This window comes from Pseudonaja textilis, chromosome Z (assembly GCF_049901715.1).
Source record: "Pseudonaja textilis isolate UNSWEBS1 chromosome Z, rPseTex1.2, whole genome shotgun sequence".
Taxonomy (NCBI): domain Eukaryota; kingdom Metazoa; phylum Chordata; class Lepidosauria; order Squamata; family Elapidae; genus Pseudonaja; species Pseudonaja textilis.
The window spans coordinates 80,157,998-80,185,557 of NC_142008.1; the positions used below are offsets into that span (position 1 = coordinate 80,157,998).

The 27,560-nt window shown below is 40.6% G+C and overlaps 1 protein-coding gene and 1 long non-coding RNA gene across 2 annotated transcripts in view; one reads left to right on the forward strand and one right to left on the reverse strand.

Moving 5' to 3' along the window:
• LOC148124108 (uncharacterized) lies at nucleotides 1–26,950 on the forward strand. Its single transcript, XR_015740036.1, has 4 exons — nucleotides 1–217; nucleotides 5,921–5,973; nucleotides 20,092–20,195; nucleotides 26,815–26,950. It is a non-coding gene; the product is annotated as an uncharacterized LOC148124108 (long non-coding RNA).
• ZNF830 (zinc finger protein 830) overlaps nucleotides 23,077–27,560 on the reverse strand; it is a 30,065-nt gene continuing 25,581 nt past the window's right edge. The window contains exons 8-10 of the mRNA XM_087916016.1: nucleotides 26,795–26,875; nucleotides 26,119–26,195; nucleotides 23,077–25,182 (exon numbers count right to left, since the gene is read on the reverse strand). Coding sequence (XP_087772142.1) covers nucleotides 24,999–25,182; nucleotides 26,119–26,195; nucleotides 26,795–26,875 — 342 coding nt within the window. The 3' untranslated portion in view covers nucleotides 23,077–24,998. The remainder of the gene's footprint in view (nucleotides 25,183–26,118; nucleotides 26,196–26,794; nucleotides 26,876–27,560) is intronic.

Consider the following 27,560-nt stretch of genomic DNA (forward strand, 5'->3'; position numbering starts at 1 on the left):
AGAATAGTTGGTTAACATGTACAGACATGCATGTGTTGAAAGGTGCCCAAATGCCTTTCTTTCGAAGATTTGATTTTCCTGCTGGGAGAGCTCCGGCGCAAGGATACGGACAACTGCTTCAAAGCTGGATCTTTTTATTTTTCAGGAAGGCGGAGAACTGTCTGTCCCTTTTGTAATTTATATTTAGTGTCTTTCGTCTGTTTGTTTTGCTTATTTGGTATGTCCTGTGTTTGTAAGGGTTTTCTGAATTATCTTTTGTTTCTTTTTTTCTATTTGTCTAGTTTTCTTAATTACTCAGGCTTTTGTCTATAGGGATTCTTTAATACTTTTTATTTGATTCCTTTTCCTATGTCAGTTTGTTTTCTGGCTGGCCTGATGTTCCCCTTGGGCTTTTCCTGTTTTTTGTGACATTACTGCCTTCGTGAAATTCCCTTTCCACAATCTTTTTTTTTTTTTTTTTAGAGGGCGGTCTCTGATTGAGTGTCTGGCTATACTTGGTATTCGTGATCAGTCTGGATCATCATCATGGCCGCCTGTCTCCCCTTCGATTTTCTCTTCTGAGAGGGGATACAGGCTTTTAGGCAGCTAAGGCAGGGTGATATGCATCGACAGAGGCAACACATGAGGGCTCCAAAGACACAAATAATGACTATGGTTGTTATAAGGATTTTGAGCCAATGGAGATCTGGTATCTATGAGAAGAGCCATGAAAAGGCTAGGAATTATTGCTCATGACCAATATTTTGAGCTAGCTCTTTCAGGTGGTGGATGTCCCTCTCTACGAGTCCTGAGGTTTCGTCTAGGTTGAAGCAACACATCCTGTGGAATGTTTCGCAGCCATAATTATGCTTCAAGAGGAGGAAGTCTATTGCTGCCCTATTTTCCAGGGTGGCTTCTCTGACTTCCCCCAGTTCTCTGTTAAGAGATCCAGGGCATGGGAGGTCGAATTCAAGTGACATTAAAGCATCTCTCAGAGGTGGTTACTGCAGCAATGTGTAGGGTGTACATGGTGTGGTCTTTGGTTTTTGTAGAGTGGCCGCAGCTAAAAATGCTTTCGTAGGAGTCAGGAAGGTTTCTAAATGTGGTGTAGTTAATGATGTTATGTGGTCTAGTTGCCACTCCCATTAGGCATGTGGTTAAGATGTCCTTGACTGATTTCCCTCCTGCTAAGCAAAAGTTAGTGGTGTTGAATATTTCCCTTGCTAAATATTCCCATACATTTCCTTTCTCTGGGATAAGCTTTGCTTCCAGGAAAGCAGTTGCTTGTGTTACAAGTGTTACAATTGTTACTGATAATAATACATAGTATATATTGCATTTCATGTTTCCCATTGCTAGATTGCTTTTCTTCCCCCCCACTTTTTGTACAATGTAAAGAAAAGGTAAAAATAAAAATGTTAAAAAAAAAAGATATAGGTCAAGTCTCAAAAATTACTAAAAGGTATGGCTGAAGTCTCTTCCTTGTTAAAAAAAAATATGAAGAAAAAAAAGGGAGAAAAGAAAAAAAATGGAGAAGGTGAGAGAAAAATAAAAAAAAATAAAAATAGAGTTTTATAACTCAGCACCTGGGAGTCCAGTTTTGCGTAATTCAACGTTTGCACTTGGTTCCTCACAGTTGTGTGGTTCAATGGTATTGAAGAATGCTGCAAGCGTCCCTTGATCTGTGTCCAGATTTTTCTTGAGTTTGATGGGTGGGATTGATTGTGGTAGAGTTTGGCTATGGTCTATGACTGCTGGCTTTGCATGTGTCCAATGTATCCAAGAGTCTCGTTCTGCAACCTTTATGACAGTGTGTGTAGTTAGTAAGACTTGGTAGGGTCCTTTCCACCTGGGTTGTAAAGGTGAGGTTCTGGTGAAGAACTTGATCCACACCCAATCTCCTGGCTCATATGGATGCAGGGCTTCTTCCAGGGGTAAGGTCTGTGTCAGCGCACTCTGGGTCCAGAGGGTCTGTAGTCTCTTTTGCAGAAGTGTAAGATAAGAAGAGAGAACCCTATCCCCCCTATCTAAGCAAAGGGAATGAGGATCTAGGCATTGTAGGGTATCGGGGGGGTGGTGACCAAAAAGGATCTCAAAGGGGGAAATACCTATATCTTGTCTTGGTTACATATAGATAGATAGATAGATAGATAGATAGATAGATAGATAGATAGATAGATAGATACGGCAATTGGGAGCACTTGTGGCCAGGAGAGGTGTGTCTTCTGACAGAGTTTGCCCAGTAGGGTCTTCACCTCTTTGTTTGCTCTCTCCATGGCTGAAGAATAGAGCACATGGAGGTTTTGGGTAATGCCCAGGGCCTGGAATATATGTGTGAGGACTTGTGCTATGAAGTGTTTTCCACTATCCATGTCCAGAATGGGGGGGACCCCGAACCTAGGCACAATGTCTTTGAGGAGATGTCTGGCTGTTTCTAGGGCAGTAGCATGGCGGCATGGGAAGGCCTCTACCCAGTGGGTTCATTGGTCCTTGCAGACAAGAGCATATTGATACCCATTTGCCTTAGGTAGCTATATATAATCCATTTGGATCTTTTCAAATGGTTTCTGTGCCCAGGGTCTTCCTCCTTCATGAATTGCTTTTCTGGAGGTGGTATTATTTGCTTGGCAGGTTTGGCATGTAGTGGCTATTCTTGTAGCCTCACTATAGGCTCCAGGTGCATACCATACCCTCCTGATGGCATCTAAGATAGCTTGTGTGCCACAATGTCCCTTTGTATGTAGTCTTTGGCAAATTAACCCAAGGAGACATCGTGGGGCTATGGGGCTGCCGTCTGGGACTCTCCAAAATCCTTACTCAAAAACTGCTGGAAAAAAAGTTTTTTTTTCATTGTTCAGATTCCCCTTTATACAAATCTGAAGATGGGGTTTCCATAATGAGAACTCCTTGCTTTAGGTATGCTTGTATTAATTTCTTTATGGGGTGAATTGCCTCTGCGGGGATTTTATATTGGGGCACGCATGGAGGTGGTCCATGTTTCACTTGGATAGTAACAGATGTTGCTCCTTTAAGTAGTCCCACTTCTGATGCATCCCAGCCCCATAAGGAGGGTGGCAGGCTTTTTAAATCTTCATGAAGCCCTGTGTTGCTGGTTATCAGCATGATTGTCTTGTGTGTGCCTTTTCCTGGGATCTCCAAGTGCAGCCCCTGTTTTCCACATGTTATGGTAGCTCCCATTTTACATAGGAGATCCCTTCCTAGTAGGGATAGTGGGGACTGGGGCAAATAGTGAAGGAATGGTCTAATGTGAAAGGTCCTAGTTCTACTGTTACATTGTGGGTAAATTCTACAAGGATTATTCCCCCCCCCCCACTCCCATTATGCTATCCTGAGCCCCTTCAGCCACTGAAGCTTTATATGGTGGTTCAGTAGTTAATGAGGAGGTGGCTCCAGTGTCAACTAAGCAATTGTATTTTTTTTTCCTCCTATAAGAATGGTGACAATGGGTTCCCCTTCAGGGCCGTTTTTTAGGGGAATAGCCAGCCCATTAAAGGTAGCCATGAATTCAGTGTTTTCATTCTCATGTTCTAGTCAGGAAAGGGGCAGGTCATTTTCCCTTCTTTGCTCCCATTGAGGTCCATTGTTATGATTTATTTGAGGAAAAGGAGCGCTGGGTGGTGCATGATGATTAAAGGTTTGTTGTTCAGTGTAATGGACTGGATTATTGCCTGGCTTCATGTTTCTAGGTGGTGGGTGATACCGGTTGCGGGAAAGGTGTTGCCTACATTGTCTGCTGAAATGCCCTTCCTGTCCGCACCTATAGCAATGCTGGCATTTGCCTTGCGGCCATCCTGCTTTATCACAATGCCAACATTTCCTTGAATTATAGGGGGTTTTACCTAGCGTTTGTCTGGAATCATGTTGCATTACAGCAAACATTTTTAAGTCCTCATGTCTTTCTATCCTCCTTTTCCTATCTTTCTCTTCCTCTTTCAGTTTGTCTCTTTGATCATAGACAAAGTTAGCGATCCTGCGCAACTCTGCTATTTCTAAGATTGGCCAGTTAGAGACAAAGCGGTGGAAATGCTCTTTGATATCCATGGTGGACTGGTCCACGAAGGCTGAAGCTAAAATCCTTTGGTCCTTCAGGCAGCTAAGGTCTAGATGGGCACATGCAATAGCTGCTTCTGACAGGCGGACCCAAAAGGCATCAGGGTTTTCCTTTTCTCTTTGTGTTGTTTTTTGAAGTTTAAAGGCTTTTTACCTATTTCCTTTAAAGCTTCTAGTAAGTTATTTTTTGCTCTTGTATATTCATCCCAGTGATTGGTATCATTGTAGTCCCAGTCAGGGCAATGTACTGGCCATGCGATGCAGGCTGGAGCTGCCTGTCGAGGGATAGTTGGTAGTTTAGCTATTTGGTCTGTTTTTGCAAATAGTTTTAATAGTTTGTCTTTAGTTAGAAAGACTTGTAGCAGCTGGGTCATATTACCCCAGGATGGATTATAGCTGTCTATGATAGATTTCAGGGTTTGAATTACTGCTTGAGGATCAGCCCTGAAAGCTGGGGTATCCTTTTTCCAGATGACTAAGTCAGAGGCAGAGAAGGGAGTGTGGGTTAAAACGTATTCTAATTGTCCCCAATTTCTGCCTGGCACTGCCTTTGCTTAAAAGGGGAGACATAATCCGTGCCTCAGTCTTTCCTTCCAGGGAATGGGTTTCAGGTTTTTCCTGATCTTTTCCCTCGGTCAGGTCTTTGGTCCTAGCCATTTCAGCCCAGCAGTACCAATAGGGTATTTGGCTGGGTTTAGTGCGTGTTCTAAGTGCTTTCAGGGTTTTATAATCTAAAGTACTGCTATCAGGCCAAATTTGTCTACCCGTGTGATCCCGCAATAAAGCCCACTTTTTGCAAATTCGTTTTGCTTCTTTTTTATGCATTCCAGTCAGGACAGGCACTTGCCTTTTGTCCCAAGCCTCAAGTAATTTATCCAAGGGGGTCTCTTCCATTGCCCTCGAGCTACAACTTCCCATATTCCCTGTTTGATGTGGGGATTACTTTGGTTTAGCCGGGCTACACCATCAGTTTTCAGACAAAAAAGGTCTGGAAAGGACTCCGGTTTCCCTACACATGGAGTACAGGCCCCTTTCTTTTAGGGAAACTCAGCCGTCAGTTTTAAGACCCCCCCTCTAAAAAACAGGGATCTTGGAGACCGTCTGCCCCCTAGCAGGTTCGGTACAGGCCCCTCCCTACACTCAGCCATCAGTTTTCAGATCTCCCTTAAAGGTGGGGATCTGGAAGGACCTTTTCTGCTTTTTTTAGACAAACTATTTCCAATTTTGTTTGCAAGCAGCCGGTACGGGCCCCTTCTAAATGCACAGGGCTTTGCTTGCGGGATGCACCGGGAATATTTTTCTTCTGCTTTTTTATTTCCTAACACCAGTTCCTTTTGCAGCCTGCTCGGTTTTTCTTATGTCCTTCAGAAGGATTCACACTCCGTGATCACCCCTTGCGTTCCCAAATCCAGCCAGTCACGGCTCGTGTCTGAGCTAGCAGCTGGCTGGGGTGCGGCTAGCAATCACAGAGGAAGTGAGGTCCCGCTTTTTCCGCAGAGAAAACCCACAATCACACACCTGGTCCACTCATGCTTCCACTCCCCTTACTAGTAAGATTATAAATTTGAAGCGGTACTCACCTGCTTTCAAGCAGCTGTTGAGCGGAAAAGCCCAAGGACTCCCTTTACTACCCTATACCTTCTGGGCTGGGTCTGTGAATGTTGTCCCTGGACAAAGAAGGTCCATGCCAGATGGGTTTGGATCTGCGGGCCCGGTCTGGTGGTAGGGTTGGCTGGGAAATCTTCATGGTCGCCAATTGTTGAAAGGTGCCAAAATGCCTTTCTTTCGAGGATTCGATTTTCCTGCTGGGAGAGCTCCGGCGCAAAGGATACGAACAACTGCTTGAAAGCTGGATCTTTTTATTTTTCAGGAAGGCGGAGAACAGCGAGAAGTCTGAGTTCCTGGGCTAGCTAGCTTGTTATGGTAAGTCCTGGTTTTTTATACCCTTTTTTCCCTTTGTAAGTTGATTTTGTGTGAGTGTTTGTATTTGTGCCTAATGTTTCAAATCCTGTTTGAGTGTGTCTTTATTGCCGCCGGAGGGCAAACTCCACAGGGTGTGGAAGGCAAACTCCGCAGGGTGGCCAGATTGTATTATTGGTTTTCTGTAGTCTCTTTTAGCTTTAAGATAGTTTTTCATATTTGTTCTGTAGCAATCTCCTGTCTGTCCCTTTTGTAATTTATATTTTGTGTCTTTTGTCTGTTTGTTTTTCTTATTTGGTATGTCCTATGTTTGTAAGGGTTTTCTGAATTATCTTTTGTTTCCTTTTTTCTATTTGTCTCATTTTCTTAATTACTCAGGCTTTTGTCTACAGGGATTCTTTAATACTTTTTATTTGATTCCTTTTCCTATGTAAGTTTGTTTTCTGGCTGGCCTGATGTTCCCCTTGGGCTTTTCCTGTTTTTTTGTGACATTACTGCCTTCGTGAAATTCCCTTTCCACGCATGAAAACAAATCTCATATTAATTTTGACAGGTTATTTGCAGTATAATATTTACAAAGATCAGCAAAGTAACATGAATAAATATAATTTTATTACAGTCTTAGACCAGCAATAGACATCACTATTTACAATATACATAAAAAATACTGACACATTGTAATACATTAATAGTGGATAAACACATCCGTTAAGAAAATACATGTTCTCAAACACTTAGGGGCACTCCCTGGTTTATATGAGTGGAGAGTTAATAAGTATGTGTGTAAATATCATTTTCCAAAATTTGTTCTATCTCCAAAAATTGCCACAAATTGACAGCTATACTTTTGTAACCAATTTTTTTCTAGTACACATTGCAGAAACACAGAATTTTGCCACTGCACGCGTAATAACTGGGTTTGAATCCTGGAGGAGAAAGTCTACATAAAAATTGTCTGCCCTCCCTGGCAATCTCTCCAGTAAGGGGAGAATATACAATGACCTATATACTCTGTATAACTCACAGTACAATAAAACATGTGAGCTATCTTCAACTTCTCCTTTACCACATATACAAACCCATTCTGCTATTGGTGTTTTCTTATAGCTGCCCTGAAGGAATGCTGATGGGAGAATATTAAATCTGGCTCTGAAGAATGTTATTCTTTGTTTTGGGAAGATCAGATCATTTAGATATCTTGCTGACTCCCACACTCCTTGTTTAATTCTGTACCTGCTGTGGCAAGTCAACCTGTTTAGTTCTTCTTGGAACTCCATGTCGTTCGTTCGATTGATTACTATTTGCTTTGCTTGGTCAAAGCCTAGGGGCAATAAGAATACTGGTGAAAGCCCACAAGAGCCCAGCTTGTGGTCTATTGCCTGTTTCCAGGGGAAAGGGTAGTTATCAGTCAGTACTAGATGGGTCAGTCCCTCTGGGAAGAAATTCATTTTTAGCCAATGAATGATCATCATCTTTCAGGCTCTTACTGCAAAGTAATATAAATGAAAGATTCCCTGTTTGATTGACAAGCTCTGATATTTTATAATTCAAACAATGCCCAAGTCATTGATGAGAGGAGTAAGAGTAGCTATATTTTAAGATCAAGGCTGGATTTATTTGTGATGTCAAGATTAGCCACTGCTATCTTTACATATAAAGCTAAACACTTTAAATATATCATTGTAAAAAAAAATCCAATGAAGTGTTATATAAAAACTCAGATGAGGATTTGGGAAATGACAAAGAATATAGGTGCCAGTGGAACTTTTATGTAAAAGCCCAAAGAAACAGAGAGAAAAAAAGAAAGAGTAAAATAATTCTAATTGATCATTGCTAATCAATGAGATGCTAAAAAATATATGAGGATCTAAAAAAGAAATAGAATTCAAATATAAGGTGCAAGTAAAGAATGAAATTTAGGAAAGATATGCTCCCTGTGGAGAAGAAGTGAAAGAAGTGAAAAAAGTTAGCACCCACCCCTCTTAGAAGAATGAAATATTTTAGGAAATATTAAAAAGGCAGAATATTTCCCCTAAAAGAGAAATAGAAATCTTAAAGGAGATGGAATCAGCTCCCTGTAGCTCCCTGCCCCCAGCAGATATTTTTGAGGACTGGGCCAGCCTATCTCCAAACCAAGTACCTCAGCTCCAGGGTGACAAGATTAAGACATGACCTCCAAGACATAATAGGATTATCTATTAGCAGAGCTCACCACATGGCACAACCAAGGCCCTTCATTACATCAGCCCAAGGTTCAACCAACCTTAATTAAGACAACCTCAGCTGTGACCTTTGCATAGCCCCCTGGGAGTCGACAGCCAATAGAATATATGCCCTTGCCACAGGAACAGGAAGCTCAAGTTCAAAGCCCAAGAGAGGGTATAAATAACACTCACTCTCCACTCCATGTGTTTAGCTGCACCAGGATTTTAAACCCATGTGGTCCTGTTCATCAATAAACCATCTTTACAATCTGCCTTCATGTTTCCAGTGTCTTTCTCCCCACTTGGAACTGAACCTAGATGGATATTTCTTCCAACAGAAGAGAATCACAGCATTCAGGACCCAGGCAACATTCTGCTTTATACGGGAATCCAAATTAAAGGACACAAGGCACATAACTGTTAAAACTGCTAGAAAATTTGTATCAAAATCCAGTCAGAATCTGTCTTCTTATTACTTAAATCCATCATTTTATGTCCTGCTCTTTAAAATGATAGACAATAAGACCTAGTTTTTTCTTTTCAATATAGTTGGTTATTTTCAACTATAAGGGTACTATTAATTACAAATCTCCCCTTGATACTCTAAATGTAACCATAGACTTCCAGAGCATCTAAACCTAACTGTAACTTTACCTTAAATATTTAAAATCCCAGATTAGCGGATACCTCAGTAGTTATCTATTCCAGCTTCCACTTGGTAGGGAATTGGCTAAAGTACAGATAATCCTTGACTTACAACCACAATTGAGCCCAAAATTTATGTTGCTAAGTGAGAAATTTGTTATGTGAGTTTTGCCTCATTTTATGTCCTTCTTGCCACAATTGTTTAGTGAATCACTACACTAAAGTTTAATAATCACTAAACTTAATACAGTTTTGATCGTGACTATGGGGATGCTAAAACGTCATAAGCGTGAAAAATAGCGATAAATTACTTTTTTTCCAATGCTCTTGTAATTTTTTTTTTTTAATAAAGTTTTATTTGGGTTTTTACACATACAACATACAAATAAAACATCTTTTTGAAAATAGCATGGTCCCAGGTTGAACTTCTTTATACAGACACAAAACTCAATTTCATGCTCCTTTTGTGTTCTGTTCCATATCTTATACTATTCTACATTTTCTAAATAGTTTTTTCCCCTCTTTTAATTTTCTCAATTTATTTTGATTATACCATCTCAATTCAAATCATTATATTTATACTTTTGTCTGTTCTGTTTCAATTTCATATTATCTTTTCTCATTAAACAAATTTTCTCCTGTGGTTACTAATTGAAGTATGACACTTTAATATCTTTTAATTACATCCATTCAACTCTTATTTAAACTTCAGTATATACCTTAAGGTTATGACCTTCAATGTAATGCATAATACATAACTTCCAATCAAATTCTGCTTGGTAGATTCTTATAATACACAGCTATATTCTTTTAAAAAAAGAAAGGATTATAAATATATGTAATTATAAACCCTCATTCCATTTCAATTCAGTTCTATCATTAATAATCATTAAAATCTTAACATCTTTAACACTTCTTTTCAATTAAATATCATACTTCTTTAAAAAATTATTTTTTCCCTTATTTCTGTTCACATATGTTTTGTAAATCATTAAATATTCATTTTGTTACATTTATTTATTGACAAGCATTCCACTGAATTACGGTAGCTATTTTATCAAACATTTTAATCATACATTGTTTCATATTTTCTAAAATTATTTCTGTTTCTAATATAACAATACTATCTTACATACCTTTGCAGAATCCCTTTTTCCATTAAATTTTCACCCATTATCTCTAAATAGGCTCTGTTTCTCTATATTTTGTTTCTGTCCTTTATAACTTATTTTCCTTTCTTTCTTCCCTCTCATCTTCTCCCCCCTTTTACCCCCTTGTCTCTCTACTTCTAATTCTCTCTTCTGCATTTCCCTCTTCTGTTGCTTTCTGATTTTATCCTTATTTTTCACTCTTTTTTTTTTGGAGTTGTTTTTCCCAATCTTAAACTTTCCATTCTCTTTCTCCCCTTTCCTTCCCCCCCATCTAAGATTACTTGTTCATTAAAGATGGCTTCTCTTCTTTGTTGCAATCTTCTTGTTCTGCAGGCATTTCTTGTTGTTTCTCATAGTTCCAAATCTCCATTTCCAAAAACTGAAATACGAAGCCAAAAGAGTCTCTCCCTTCTTGTGCATCTTCTTTGTACTTTTTAAGTTCCATTTTCAGTTCTTCTAAAAGTGGAGCCATTTTAAACAGTTTTAAACAACCACCCAGTTGATTTTAGTCATTCAAATACAATAACCAAAAATCCAGAAATCATCAAGTAATCCAAATAGTCCCATTATTTCTTTTTCCACTTTCTCTTCCTGGGGTTTTTGTTGCAATATTTCACTTAGAATGTATCTTTTGGAAGTTTTGTTGAGATTTTACTGTAAGTTCTTTTTAATTCCAGGCAGTCTCCTCCCTTCCAGATCCTGTCCTTTTATTATTTTTCTCTCCTTTCCTGTTTTCAAAAGCTTTTGATTATCCAGAAATCTTTATTATCCCTTTGACTTTTTATTTTCAGCATTAAATGCCTATTAATGTCAAAGTGGATTTTTTTCCAATTTCTTGCTTAAGTCTCTTAGCTGTCAGTATAGGAAAAGGAGAAAACCAAATCTTTTCCCTTTTCTCTCTCCTTCGCAGCTTAAAAATTTTCTTAGGGAACAATGTTATTGTTTTTTAACAGTTTCAATTCCAGGGTACCTTATTTGTTGCTTTTGCTGTTTGACCCAGTCAACCAAAACTTTCTCTTCTTATCTTCCTCCTGCACATTCTTTTCCAGTCGAGTTCTTTGTGGTGACCATTTCTGACCACCGCTACAACCGCCTTCAGGAAAGGGAGTAATGGCCAGCTATTATTCTGGTTCTCCTCGACCTTGCAGGCAGTCTCCCACTTCTTCACCACCTCTACGGGGTGGCTTAGCCCCGAAACCAGCCGGCTTGGGGCGCTCCAGCGGCGAGCACGGATCAAAGCCTTGCAGAGATGAGGTTTCGGTCTGTCGCCAAAGAAGCTCAAACTGGAAGCCTAATGCTGTTGTAATTTTGAATAGTCATTAAATGAAATGTTGTAAGTCGAGGGCTACATGTATTTAAGATCTTAGTCATTAAAATTTTGAAGACCTCTAGTGATGGTCAAGGTATACTACTTCATAAGGCAACCAATTCTGTTAGTTGGAAAGTTTTATTGTCAGGAAAATTCTTCCTAATACCAGTAGTAGTCTTGCTATCACAGAGAAGAAGTGGTCAACCTAGTCTCCAAAGCACCTGAGGCCAAGTCAAGAAGTAACCAATGGAAGCTTATTATCAAAGAGAGAGCCAAGCTAGAATTAAGGAATGGTATTGATAGTGAGAAAAAATTAATCAGTGCAACAACTTGCCTCCAGAAGTTGTGGCTGTTCCATCACTGGAGGTTTTTAAGGAGATTGGACAGCCTTTGTCCAGAATGGCCTAGGATCTTCTACTCAAGCAGAAGGTTGAACTAGCACAGACCTTCAAGCTTTGTTATTCTGTATTCTGTAAATAAAAATACATTTTAAGGAAAGCCTTTAGGTTGCCTCTCACAAGGAAATTAACAGTAACAGTCTTCTGTAGGAGATTGAAAAGTAAGAGTCCAGCTAATTTTGTGTGGTTTGTATGGTGATGATTGCCAGTCCAATCCACATCATAGAGTTGTTGTTGTAGGGGGAAAGAGGGGGAGGAAGAAGTATGATGTATATTTGCTGCAATTAATTACTTATAAAGTAATAAAAGCAGGGAATAAAAATTAAATACATTTCTGAGACTTACCTGTGACTATGGAATATAAGTGACATTATTGTAATTTATAGACCTTTACAACCATGTGCAGAGCACAGAGAGAGATTCACTCAGAATCAGGATGACCTCAAATGCTCAACTTTTGAGTCAGAAGATGAGAGGAGAGAGAGAGAGGAGTTGGACAAGTCACCAGATAAATGGGATAGCAGTGAGGGATAAAATTTGTTTCAGCAATTTGCTGGAGCCTGAGAGTGCTTAATCACTGATATGATATTATATACCTGTTTTTCAGAAGACTGATATTTGTGCTGAATGCTAGATCTGATTTAAATGAAATAACTTCTGAATTTTGACAGAGCTGAACAACATCAGAATTTGGCAGAGCTGAGAAAGCACTGATCTTTGAAAAATAAGGGTGCAGCCCTTCCAAGCACTGTTTTCGCTGGCACAGGGCTGCAGGAGGTTGTCACAGCTGGAAAAAGGACCCATCCACTGTGCCTCTACCAGCAAAAACTCCTGCAGCCCTCTGCTACCAAAAACGGAGCTCATGCACAGTCCTCCCAAACTCCATTTTCACTGGCAGAGGGATAGCAAAACAAGTTAAAAAAGCAAAACAAAACAAAAGTAGAAATGTTCTCCAGGAAGGATGGAAAGAGATTATGAGAGGGTAGGAAGGTCTGGGGGAAGCTCTGCCTAACACTTGGCCACCATAGGTGCCCACCCTGACCCAAATGATGTTGAGCTGGCCATGCTCACCCCGGCCATGCTCAACCTGCCTCCCCCTGGTCAAACACAACCCTGATGTGGCTCTCAATGAAATCGAATTTGCCATCACTGTTTTTAAATATTTTTTTTACCAAGAATATTCTTCAGAAAGGATATTTGGAGTTGGAAGGGTTAATGTTTCCTTTGATGATGTTGCATATCAATGCTCAAGGCTATCTTATCAGCTAAACTAGCAATGCCAGAGATTAGTTTCACTGAATGCCTTGGCAGACTTCCTGTATTTTATATTAGGGAACAGAGGCTTAGTGTTCAACTTCCAAAACAAATATGACAAATAACACATTAGAATTGCAGGCTGAACAAGAGTAGGATACAACTCTAAAAAGGAAAATGCATTATTTGGTTGAAACAACAGACTATCAAGTGAATTAATTGTTCCTCTCAGTTCTCCATTGTTAGATTGCACCTAAAATATTGCATTTAGTTATGGGAATTGTGTTTTAGGAAATACATTGACAGATTGTATTCTTACTGTTCAAACATGTTCCAGACTATCTCCCTAAGTTTAAGAATTGTTCAGTGATGAAGGTGCCTCTGAAAGTGGTACACTTTTCTATACAGGAACAGAATTTAAATGAAGATTGGACTGTCATCTATCAGGGATGATAGATTCCTACAGGGTATTTTTCACAATTGAAAAGTTAAACAATTCTTCCCCGAGTTACTGTCAAAATGTTCTTCCCAACATCTGAGGTCAAAGACTTCCTTTCGCAAATAAAACCTGGAAAAATCCTAAGAGAAATTTCATGCCTCTGGGATGATTAAGAAAGAATTGAGATGGTGAGTTCCTGTTTTCCTATTCTCTCATATAAACAATTCTGCAAGTTTTCGTACTAATTGGAGCCAAGCCATTTTATCCCCTTCTATAACATCACAAGAAACCAGACTTTGCCAACTAATTTTAAAACTTATAATCATACTGTAACAAAGTTGATAATCAGCTTTTGTCTTTTTTGTAGAGGCAAAACTGTCTTGTCAATTTTGTAGAAATTTTATCGTATGCTAAAAATCCAAGCTGGAGAGACAGAGGAAGGAAGAAATAATTTTCTCTCTGTGCCTAGGTGATGAAAGTAAGATTATGCACTTTTTCTTATTCTTCTGTCATGTACTGGTTGCCAAGCACCTAAATTATATTCATGTGACTGTGGGGGTGCTGCAATGGCTGAAACTTCGAATTGGTTATAAAGTCCTTCATTCTATGATATCATAACTGTTAAGTTTGGGAAAAGAGAGGCTGAACCAGAGCATGAGTGCAACAATACTTTATTATAACAATAAAGGGCCGACCGTGCTTGCCAAGCCGGGAACTGGCTCGCAGCGATCAGCAACTGGTTGGACCCCGCAGCCTGCTTTTATAGCTGGCTGCTGGGGAGAACCAACCAATGAGTGAAGGGGAAGAACGCCCCGCAAAGTGAATGGACCTGAGTGAGAACTCCTAGGGTTCTCAGAACATAACACCCCTTCCCCCAGATGCAAACACGCATAGTCTTTGAGGTAGGCAGGAGGTTTATGCTGGCGCCCGGGCGGCACAGCTCTGGAATGCTGTCTGTCCGTTCAGGGTCTGCCTGGGAAGGCAGAGCTGGTAAAGTGTCACCAACGTGCTCCTCGGTTCGGGCAGGTCCCAGACTCGTAGGGTTGGTCACTGGGTTCCAATTCTTCATTTTTTCTTCAGCCACATTCTGGAACCTTAAATACGCCATTGCTTTGTCCATCTCGAAGTGGACCAGTGAGTCTTCTGTTTCTCTAAGTACATTTTAAATTCCTCATCCATCCTTTCAAAGTTAGTCTCCATGCGTATTGTTCTACTCTCCATATCTTTTATTTTCACTTCATTTTTCTCCATGGCCTGCTGTAGAGACCCTATCTTACCCTCCACCTTGATATATCTGCTTTCATTTCAGCCTTCAGTTTCCCCATCTCATCTTTCAATTAAACTTTTATATATCTGCTCTAGTTTCATTGTAATTTTTAATCATCATTTCTTGCATTTTAGATATAGCTTCCTGCAAGGATAATAGGGAAGTTTGTATATTAATGTTGGGGACATTAGGCTGCTTTTCCCCGATTAAGGGCTCCTCAATAGTTTTTTGAGTTGTTGGTGGGGTGGGTGTCAACGTGAGTCGATAGGGTCGGAGTAGCCTTCCTTCCTGTTTTTAAGGCCATAGTTGTCGTGGATGTCATCTCTCTAAGTATTTGTTTTTGTTGATGCACAATTTTAGATATATTATCCCAAATCACCATTCAGTGTTTGGGTCTTGTATTTGAAAGTCTATTCGCGTATTTCAATTTAATATCTCACTCCACAGTCTTTTCCCCTGTATCATAAATAGATATCTACTACAGTATTCTAGTCTGTGTAATAAGAAAATTGGTCGATAGCAATAGTACATCAATTAACACTTTAAGGAATTAATCTTAAATGTCTTAAGTAGTCTAAGTAATTTATAAATAGTTTATATCAACAGAGTTTATCCTCTTTACTATTAATACTTACAACAGTAATCTCTTAACTCTATAATAATGGTATACCCCCTCTTCCCCCCCAAATAAGTAGAATTATGTAAGCTATTTAGGAGATACACAATAGGGAGGCAGGGGGGCAAAACAATAAGAGAAAGGGTAGGAGAGAGATTACCACAGCTTCAGAGAATCAACAAACAAAAAGCAAGGAAGTCATCTTAAGGAGAAAGTAGTGCCAAACTAGTAATATTAAGTAGTACCACGTAATAAAGAAAAAGTTGGGTGAGCTAAAAGTCCATCTTCCAGCTAGAGAGTTCTTTTTTCAGCCTTCCAATCAGCAAATGGTGTAATGTGCTGACTAATCTGCAGATCCCAAAACCGTCTTTCCCAGCCTTCTGTTGCCTCTGCCTTCTTCCTCTTGCTGCTTCTTCCTTCTTTGCTTTCCAACTTTTAAATCAACATACAAATCTTCCAAAGTCCAATATAATGCTCAGTTTGTCTTCTCCACAGTATTAAATTGATGTAATAGTCATGTTGTGCTCAGATCTGAGGATTCATAAGACTCAATCAATGTCAGTATTCTTTCACCTCCGTTGCCTCCCTCTTCTCAAGTAAAGTCAAAAGAAAGGTCCAAAAATCAGATGAATTCCTCACCAATTCCGGACCTCCGATCTCCTGGTTTTAGCAATCTCCTCTTTCCCCAGAGCTTCCCTTTCACAGGGTAAATCTGTGCTTTCCTTTTGTGCTTAGGCTTTTCCGCTCTCCATTATAATCCTTTCATTTTCCCAACTGCTTTTCTGGCCGCTTTCTACGCCCAACTTCTGAGAGGTGCTAATCACAACCAGGAGAGAAGAATTTATGCTGTCATTCTTCTGTCATTCTGTTCTCTTCAGTCTTCAAAGGATCCAAGTTATAAACCGTTTCTCTGTTCCTGTAACTCTCGGCCTCACAGGCTGTCACTGCTTTGCTTATTCACTCAAGTGGCAGACCGGACTTGGAGCCACCATAGAATGACAGCTTACTCTTTTGCGCCGGGCTCGGGAGCTTCCCTCTTCACTGTCGGGGGGTTGCCTTCCCCCCTCTGCAGCTCGAGGTTCTCCACGTTGACATGAACCTCTCCGGGGTTCGTGTATCCCTGGGGGATCGTTCCTGGCGCCAGAAAAGGTGTTCAAAGACTGCGACAGTCTTCTTCACCTCCGTTCTCCCTGTCCTGACACCGGAAGCCTCTCCAAGAATCTGGGGGACAGGATATTTCAAAATCTCCCCATGGCAGCTACCTAAACAGAGTAGTAGAATCAGAATAGGCAGCCCTACACTCAAAACCCAACCAACACCGGTCATTGTGTCGCCCAAATCCTTTTAGAAACACAAAGCCCATATTGCACAAAACCCAAAACTTCAAAAACATAGAACTTGGATTTCAGAAATGAGACTCTAGGAGCCAGCGTAGGAGCCAGTCATCTTTATTTCTGCCTAGAACTGCTTGCGGAAGAAATTGCAGCAGCTCTTTTACAGTCGAGCTGCTCGCGGCTGTGGCCAGTAACAGCTCGTTGAATTTCCCACTGCCGCGGACCCACCAATCACAGGTAAGTATGCTAATACATAACACCCCTCCCCACCTGGTCTGGTCTAACCAATCCTGGCCTCGACTACCGTATGTAATCACGTAGGTAGGCGGAGCTTTTATGGTTGTGACTGGATTTGTGCAGCTCAGTCGTGGTTTGGTGTTTGGACTGTTCGGACGGATCTCTTGTTCCTCCCGTCCTTCTTGGAACCTCCTGAAAGGTTGAGTCGGCCATTCTGCTCCTGCCAGGAATTTCCTGGCTGGTTGAGTTGGTCAGACCACTCCTGCCAGGGGCTGCTTTCCTACCATCGTTCTGGACCTGTTTCTGTCTCCCTATGCTGCCTTCTTCCTTGGTCTCAGGTACATGCTTGCATTTTCCAACTGGGGCTACTATTATTAATGGGGGTTGTGTGTTTTTAGTTGTCAGGGTTTGTTCTATGTTGTTCTTGCTCATGGAGGGTGTTCCCCTTCCTCTCTACTTGTGTTTTGTCTGTTTGAGGTGTTCCCCCCCCCTCTTCCCTGGTTATGTTATGTTTGTGTGAGGGTCTCCCCCCTTTTCTGTGGTTCAGTCTGTGTCACCCCTCATAGTTCTTGATCTGAGCTGATCTATGTGTCTCTTCCAGCTCCTACCATCTGTGGTATCTACTCTGTAAGAACGGGGCCCGGTTATTTGGGTCGCTTTCGCCGGTATCCACAAAGGTTCCTCTGTAAGGCTTTTTGCGTATATTGGGTCCCCTGTTTGAAATGTGCATCATTTACTGGAGGAGTCTACTGGTTTTTCTGGGTTATATGTAGGGTGTAGTCTATCTAAGTGTGATCTCAGTTTCCTCCCCATTAGTAATTCAGCTGGGCTTTTATTCGTTGTGGTACCAGGTGTTATGTGCTGTATGCTTAGTAGTTTATCTATCCTTTCTTGTGTGTCCCTGGGCCCTAGCTTTTGTAAGGTTTCCTTAGTGTAACATACCATGTGTTCCACCTGTCCGTTTGTTGATGAGTGTCCCGGTGCTGTTAGCGCATGCCTTATCCCATGTTGTGATAAAAATCCCTCGAATGGTGTTGCTGTGAATTGTGGCCCATTGTTGGATACAATTAAATCCGGCAACCCATGTGTTGCAAAAAGCCTCCTGAGCTGTCTAATGATGGCTTCTGTCATGGTGGAGTGCATGATGTTTACCTCTAGTCATTTGGAATAAGCGTCTATGACTATTAGAAATGTGTGTCCTTTGGTTGGGCCCACAAAATCAATATGTAATCTCGACCATAATCCCCTTGGTGTTTCCCATTCATGTTTTGGTGCTGTGGGGGGTGTTGGTCTAGATTCCTGGCAGTGTTTACATGTTGCCATCCAGTCCCCTATTTCTTTGTCCATCCCTGGCCACCACACATAACTCCTTGCCAGGGATTTCATTTTTACAATACCCAGGTGTCCCTCATGTAGCATTTCTAGTATGTTTTCCCTTAAAATGTCTGGTATTACCACCCTATCCCCCCATAATATGCACCCCTTCAGTATTGAGAGTTCTGTTTGTCTGTTCCAGAATGGTTTTATGTTCTCGTTGATCTCAGTCTCTGGCCAGCCTTTTCCTACCAAATTTAATATTCGCACCAGAGTTTTGTCTCTGGTCGTCTCCCTTGCGATGTCGGCTGCTGTTATTGGTAGGTTTTCTAATGTCTCTATTTGGAGGGTGAATGTGGTTGGTGCTGGGTCTTCTTCTATGTCAGGCAGGGGGCAATGGCTAAGCACGTCTGCATGATTTATGTCCTTTCCGGGTCAGTACATTAATTTGTAGTTGTATGCAGCCAAAAATTCCGACCACCTCGTCATCCAGGGTGACAGTATGTTTGGTGTAACTTTGTTTCCTGCGATGATACCTAGGAGGTGCGATGATACCTAGGAGGTGCGATGATACCTAGGAGGTGCGATGATCCTAGGATACCTAGGATACCTACCTTTCCTTTTTCTGTTTCGGCCCCTTCTGCTATGTTCCAAACGGAGTTGATTTACCCTCTCGTTTTCCTCTTCGTCTTCCAATGCGGACTCAATGTCCTCGTGGTGGGCCGTGGTGGTGTTTTTTGGTGGATCAGGTGGCGCTTTATTCATTTTCTGCATGGCAGCAGCTGATTTTGGGGTTGCTTCTGCTGCGGTGGCCTCTTTTATTGCTTCTTTCAGTGTTATCTTGGGTTTTGTTAATAATCTGCCTTGCAGTGTTAGATTTCTCAGGCCCAAGACTACTCGGCCTCTCATAGCCTCATCCATATTTAGGAATTCACATGCTCCGGCAATGTCCCTCAAGGTTGTGATGAAATCACTGATGCTCTTGCCTTTTTGGTCATGCCAATAAAATTCATGTCGTTTGATGAGGCAGGATATGGTTGGTGTGTAGTGAGCCCGCAGTATTCTCTGCAGGTCTGGCCAGGCCATCGTTTTCACCTCAGTTGGCGCCGCTAACACATTGGCCATTTTGAATATGGCAGGACTGCAATGTGTAAGGAAGACAGCTCTCTTCCTGTGTTCTGAAATATTATTGAGATCGCTCCCTTTGAGGAACATGAGGAATCGATTGATGTATGATTCCCAGTCTTCAGTTGTTGGATCGAAAGGTGCGGGTGGCATGTTGTTTCCGGCCATCTTGTCTCGATGGGTCGGTCGCCAGTGTTCCTCTGTCGCCATGTGCTTGCTGATTTAGCACGTCGCCACGTGCTTGCTGATATAGAACAATGACTATGATATCCTCAGTGATCCAGGTCCTGGTTGTTCCAAAGGTAAATTTTCAAGAGGCAGCTGGACTTTCCAGTTTTTCTTTGAAGACGTTCCACTTCTCATCCACAAAGTTGCTTCGTGGATGAGAAGCAAAACATCTTCAAAGAAAAAACAAAGTCCAGTTGCCTCTTGAAAAGCTGCCTTTGGGATAGTATAGAACACTTTCCCTTTCTCCCAAGGCACTGTGGTTTTGCTCTTGCTCCAGCAGCCTGCCTCTTGTTATTTTCCAGCATTGCTGGAGAGGGAACATTTGCCCAGGAGGATAACATAGGCTTAATTTGTGTTTTATTCAGAGCTGCCAACATCTAGAAAGGAATAAAGCGATAACTATAAGCCATCATAGGTTTGTTAAAAACGGATCATCTAAACCAATCGTATCTCATTTGTCAACAGGACTAAATTAGTTGACTAAATCAAGCTTGGGCAGATCCCTTTGTCTCAGTATCCCATCCTCGCCGCCAGTGATGGATGGTGGGAATGAGACTCTAGGAGCCAGAGTAGTAACCAGTCATCTTTATTTCTGCTTAGAACTGCTCCTGGAAGAAACTGCGGCAGCCCTTTTACAGCCAGGTGTGGCTGTGGCCAGTGACGGCTCATCGAATTTCCTGCCACCGTGGACCAACCAATCACAGGTAAGTATGCTAATACATAACAGAACCATACAAGAATCCTTCCTTGTATGCAGTTTGTTGTGCAGCTGATCCAGAAATGAACTTCTGCAATTAAAAATCTCTTTCTGAGCCACTGCTTCTTGGCTTTTCAACTTAAAGTGACGGCGTCTTGTTTTTTCTCCCCCTCTTCTTTGCCAAGCGATCTCCTGGCTGAAAAGCAAGCCCTGATCTTTTCCTTCTAAGAAGTGGGGGAAAAGAGGAAAAGGAGGAGGTGCCCCCTCCCTGGGCTTTGTGCTGTTTTAGTGAAGGAAATGCAAGTATGTTGTCCTCACCAGGGAGGCTGCGTCTTGGGCAGACAAAATGGTGAAAGGACTGGACTCTTTGCTGAGGCCTGTAATGGCGAACCTGTGGCATGTGTGCCAGAGGTGGCACACAGAGCCTTCTCTGGGGCCCGGGAGCCGTCATCCCAGCTCAGCTCTGCATGGGCGTGCTTGCCTCCCGCCAACTTCTGCCTTGACAGATGTCTGGAGAAGAGAGAGGGTGGTGGGGTCCCAACAAGCCAGCATCCTTACCATGCGCAATTGGAAATGGAGATTCCCTTTTGAGAAGGGCCAGCCTCCCTTGTGCAAGACCAGGGAGGGCTGCTCCTCTGCCTCTTCCTCTTGCTCTCCAAAGATCTATCGAGGCAGAAGTTAGACTTGGAGGAAACTGCTTCCTTTTTCCTCTGTGCTTCTACAACAGCAGCACCCTCCTGCTTTGCTAGGAAGGAGCACTGGACAGGGAAATGCCAATGACATCTGCAATTGGGAGAATATCTCCTTTGGTGTGCTCTGCACACACACACACACACACACACAACCATACATACCATTCCAAGTTTGGAGATTTTTATCTACATCTGAGGTTGCAAACTGTCAATCATGCCTGGCTTGAGAAGGACTTCTCCTTCCTCTGTGAATAAAAGTCCCCAAACTTGGAATGGTGTGTATGTGTGTGCACGCACACATACTTGACTACCAGCAGTTTGGGGAAGCTTTGTCTGCTTGCAAAGAGGATGCTTTGAACGGAGCTAATCGCTCTGCTTCAAACTATCCTTTGGAAGCACACAAAGCTTTGAGTCTCCGTCATTTCTCTACCATGAGTGGCTCTACCGGCACTATGACCTTCGCGGCGTTTTGCCATGAGCGGTTCCACCAGCACTATGAGGTAGGCGGGTAGAGAATGCATGGAGCACCTCCACTCCCCTAACTCCGCCCAAGCTTGATTTAGTCAACTAATTTAGTCCTGTTGAAAAATGAGATACGATTGGTTTGGATGATCCGTTTTTAACAAACTTATGATGACTTATAGTTATCGCTTTATTCCTTTCTAGATGTTGGCAGCTCTGAATAAAACACAAATTAAGCCTATGTTATCCTCCTGGGCAAATGTTCCCCCTCCAGCAATGCTGGAAAATAACAAGAGGCAGGCTGCTGGAGCAAGAGCAAAACCACAGTGCCTTGGGAGAAAGGGAAAGCGTTCTATACTATCCCAAAGGCAGCTTTTCAAGAGGCAACTGGACTTTGTTTTTTCTTTGAAGATGTTTTGCTTCTCATCCACGAAGCAACTTTGTGGATGAGAAGTGGAACGTCTTCAAAGAAAAACTGGAAAGTCCAGCTGCCTCTTGAAAATCTACCTTTGGAACAACCAGGACCTGGATCACTGAGAATATCATAGACATTGTTCTATACTATGTCTTAAGGCAGGTGCAGGCCCATCAACTTTTCCTCTGAGGGCGAGACCGGCTCCTCTGCTGTTGCCTATTAGGCATGACTTGGTGCTATATAAGGCCAACAAAACCAAGGACAATTTTTTTTCTTAGAATCCTGTCAACCAGCCTTTCAGATTCCTGCTGCTTTTCTCTTCCCCCATCCCACCACAGAGAAGCATGCTTCTCAAGGCTTACTCTTTCCCTTCTTTGTAAGGGAAGCTCCAGACAAAGAATCAGCCACTTTGTGGAGCTCTCTGGCTGACATCCCAAGCAGTCAACTCTAGAATGGTAGCAGTAGAGCCATAATCTGGATGTGGATGATGGCTTGTTGTGGCATGAAGTATGGATGCTTGTCAGGTTGTGCCTCCCATCTTGAGAGGCACGAAGGCACCTTCCGGGGCAAGCAATCCTAATTATGAGCTCTGCTATTCGCACGAAATGGGACAATGGTTCTTCTGGTGGGGGTGCGTGACTCTTTTGACCCTGCTTGATCCAAACTGTCTCACCATGAGTTGTACCCATCCCTGCATCCCATTGGCTGACACATTAGGGGGCTGATATTTCTTCTGGGGCACCAAGTTGTCCACACATTCAGTTGGCTGGGATAACTTGTTCCATGCCAAATTAGCTATACCTACCCATTTGCACCGACCTGGCTGTACTGAGTCATCCTTGGTCATTCATGCTGACTTAGCCATGTCCAGCCAGCCATGCTAACCTAGTCATGGTGAGTCATCCCATTCCAATTTTTAAAATATGATTAATTTAGGGGGTTCTTTAACTGTTATTTCAGTGTATCAAATATGCATAATTGATATCTGTGAAATCACCATTCAATAAAATTTAAGTTTAGAAATTCAATTCCTTACTAAACTGTCTAAAAGTAGATAGATAGTTTGCCTCTTCTGATAGTGAATAAAATAGATGAGTTCAACATAGTGCATTGAATTTAATGCAGAAATCACTTGTTCCTTAATCTTGAGTGGAAGCCTTAATGCAGGTTATGTTTGTCCAATTATTACATACGCATCATATGAAAAAAACATTTTAAAGTATGCATGAGATTAATCTGATAAATAAATTGAAAACATTGGGTAATGACACCCCCCCCCAGCAAACTATATACATTATAGAGACAACAAATGAGTTGAATGATATCACAGCAAATTCTGTATTTACATACGGATCAAATGGTGAAAATCTCAACAGCTTGTCAAACTTCTTGCAGAAAAATAAACAAAAAGATCATTATAGCCATCAAAGATAGAAATAAGATATACACTTCTCTTAAAGTTCTCAAATTTTTGGTAAATCTAACATTTGATGGATAAATATTTTAAACATTTATTTGATGAATAAACTTTTTAAAGCTAAAATTCTATTTTCAAGCACAATTCACTATGGAAGAGTTTTTAAAAAGTGGTATTTAATAAGAGTAATGACAAAGCATCAATTTCCTATAGAATGGCATAACACTGATATACTTACTTCTAAGTTTTACCAGCTACATAGTTGACATTTCTGAAAGTGATATTTTATCATCTTCATTTAATGAAGCATATATTACAGTTATACCAAAGCTTGGTTAAATTGTATGCTCTCATCCCTATTTCATTAATGTGGAAATTAAATTAAAACCTTTAAGCTTACTTTCTTTTATACAGGTAGCAAATATTAAAAATTATTAGTTTTTCACTAATGATGAAGTTTTATGTGTATTTATCAATTTTCTGTTTCTTAAAGAGGATTGTAGAAAGAATTCCATGTGCTATGTGACAACATGAAGTAATGTGATGAAAATGAAACATGGGATTTAGACATTTTAGATTAGTGGGCTACATTATCAAATTGTTTCTAAAACTAATTTATTCAGTAACCATTTGTTTACTGCCAGGTTTATCCAGCTAAGCCCCAGATTTTCATTCCTAGTATTGGCTCAATATAATTTAGATATGTTTATGAAAGCATTAAGTCTCTTCCTTTCCTACTGAGCATCACTCAATAATCTTTAGGAGTATGCTTATGACATGGTGCAGAAGGAAAAAAGGAAGATCTATCATTGTGTGAAAAGAATACACTTACTTGGAAAACTCACGCTGTTGAATTCAATAGGGCATCCTTTCCCAGGATTATACATTGGTAAATAATCACTGATATTTAATAATGAATACCTGTATCAAATAAACAGTTATTCAATGCAAGGCTACAAAATGCACAATTAGTAAATTTCAGTGAATTTGAAAAATCTGATTTCTGTGAAACAATCGATTTAGATTTATAACAGATATCTGAGCTAATAGCTAATTTATGAATCTGAGGAAACACAAGTTAACATTAAGCTTTCAACATAGTATGGAGGTAACAACCAGGGGTGGGTTTCTACCAGGTCTGTCCACCTTTGTAGAACTGGTAGTTCTGAAGAGCAGCAGATACAGAACCGGTTCTATGTCTGCTGATGTTTTTGCCCACCCACTCACCTGGGTTCTTACCTGATCTTTATTTCCTGATTTTTCAACTTCAGCTGCTGAACAAGCCACAGCTGCAGTTAAAAAATCAAGAAAAGAGGGCTGTTTCAAAGGCTGCTTCTCGGCAGGCAGTGTGCTAATGAGTGCTAATGATTTATGACTATTTACAGGCTTACAGCAGGCAGGGAAGCTGAAACAGGCAGGGAAGCTTGTAAATCCTGAACTGGTAGTTAACCCTTTCGTATCCCACCCCTGGTAACAACTATGGCATATGTTAAGTGCAGGAAATAAAAGTAAACAGGTTTCTATTTAAGACTACAAAACAATTCTAACTGGTAAACACTTGCTTTTATGTTGATCTGCCTTCAGACAAAAAAGGGCACATTTCAATGCATATTTAAAAGCTACTGTTAGCACAGTAGTGGCTCAAATAAAAGGTTTTTTGTTTCCATAACAGCTATAAGTTTTTATAAAAAATATTTTATGACATACGATAGCTTTAATCTCTACAAGATTTATTTTATATACATATGTATGTATGAAAAGTGTTAGTAAATGATTAAAAAAAACAATGTCACAATTAGAAAATTAATTCCTCTTCTCAGGCAGTTACAATATTGTTCCTTTTGCTCTCCAGTCTTGAGACAGCAAGTCCTGCAATTCACCTTCATCATTACTATCAATATCCTCAGCTTCTTTAGTCTGTGTGATTGTTTGTCTCATGGCTTCCTTTAATTTATATTTTCTTATTTCCTGGAGGTCACGCAGTTGTTCAACACGACGGAAACATTCCCTAAGATAAAATAAAATAAACAGTTTTCCCTCTTTTTCTGATTAAGTGAAAAGCTAAAAACTTATCTTATATAAAAAATAAATCTTATATATTAATGGAATGCAACTTCATATAAAGAGCATTTTATGAAGACCTTGACGTAGCTGCAGTGAAGCCAGTTAATTACTATTTTTTTCTGGCTTCGATCTGTCAATCTGAAACTATATTTTCATTACAACTACAGATTGGCTAAGGAACATAAGCTTTTTCCACAGCACATAAAAAGCATCAATTTGGCATAAGCAATGTGCTGAAAATGTAAAAATAAAAACACCCTTTATTCTATATGTTTTGTTTCCAAAATATAATTTTTCAGAAAATTAGTTGTCCAACAATTGCAAAGGTCATGGGCTAAGAAGCATCTATGCAGTCTGTCAAGCAAGAGCGTCAAACTAAATTTCACTGAGGGCCGCATCAGTGCTGTGGTTGACATTAGGGGGTGGGCAGGCATGGCCAACTGAGTAGGCAAGGCCAGCTTGACGCCACTCCCCAAACTGCTGACATGTTTCCTCTTTGTATTGGGTAGACTGGACCAAAACGACATGGCCTGCTGTTTCCAATTTACATTGGGTAGACCGGACCAAAGCCATGCTGGCCCGATATTTCCTCTTTGCGTTGGGTAGACTGGGCTGAAGTGACAGAGGCCAGCCCCTTACATTTTCCAGGATGGCCATATGGGCCGGATCCAACCACATTGCGGGCCGCATACCGACTGTGGCCTTTGAGTTTGACACCCCTGCTCTAGAGTTTCAACATCTTTTTTGGATCATGTTGACTAAAACTGGCCGCAGTATTTCAAGTATTAGTCTTACCAAAGCAATATAAAAAGTTATTTAAGTAGTTTTTGAGAAATACTGTTCATAAATAGCATTGGAAGAAAAAATGTGAACTACATACATTTGTTCATCAATTTCTCCAATCTGACGGTCAAGTCGCCCTTCTTCATCTTCTTCAGCCACTATTGCTTCTGAAATCTAACTCAGAATTTTTTTAAAAAATATAGCAGTTGTAGGCTCAATTTATGGAACAGAGAAATACAACAATGTAAAGATTCCTTTCTTTTTACTGTAATTAAAACTCTGGAATTGCCAGTTCATATACATTTCCCCTGGCAGGAAAATCTTCCCTCCTAAGCCTTAACTCTTGAAAGAGACAGCGAAAAGAAAACAAGGAACAGGGATGGCACCCCCAATCCCCACAAAAGAGGAGAGGAATATCCCAAGTGCCAGTAGGAAAATACTTTTAAAAAGTCAACATGTTTCAGAATTTCCTTTGTCATGGGCATTATAAAAGAAAGAGATAACAATTTATCAATTGAAAAACATTTGTGTAACATGATATATATTATTAAGTTCAAAGGATTGGACTAATTTAGCATCTTAATAAAGGAATGTTTTATCTGGATCTTGTTCTTAATCTGTATGATGGATATTGTATATGGGACGACCACCCAATTCCTGCCTTGTCCACTCATCTACTATGTAAACTGCATTGAGACTGGCAGATAAGATCACTTCTGCCTAGTTTCATTTTTGTATATGCACTAATTTCAAAACAGGGGATATTAACTTACTGTATTGATTTGTCTCATAGCTTTCTGGAATTCCTCCCATTCTTTGTCCATCTGATCCTTTGGAGTGTCAACCTTGCGCACCTAGAACACACATACACATACAAGGCAAAATTAAAATTCAACAAGCATTATTATCTTTGTTACATGTACTTTTTCAGTGGTAGACTTAAATGTCCTTAAATGTGAAGTCTTACCTCAAATCTGCCCAATAATGAATCCTCTTTTCTGTCATGAATTAAGTTTCACTGAGAACATTTCAGTGGCATTCTTACTTTTTTTACATGCAGGAAGTCCAAAAGTCAAGTGAGTATTTTGACTATATCATTTTTATGCATATTTTCCATCAAGCTGTATAATGTTTAATCAATATAAGCATATCAAGTGATGTGTATTTGTATAATGAGGGTGTGGGCTAAGAAGATCAACAGCCTATATCGCATGCATCAAAATACTCCACTTTGTGGCTACACAGTAAAAGCTATAAAGATGAAAGAGTAATGACATGGCCCCCTTCCTCACCTGACCTAAACTCTATTGAGGACTTGAGATAAACAAGAGATATAGGGTGAAGGAAAACAGTACAGCTTTCTGAACTATGCCTGGGAGGCTATGGTTGCTGCTGCACAAAAAGTTGATCATCAACAGATCGAGAAACTGACAGTCTCCATGGAAAGAAGGCTTATGACTGTTACTGAAAAGAAGAACTATATTGGTCACTGATTTTTTGTTGTTGTTGAAATGTCAGAAATGTTTATTTCTACATTTT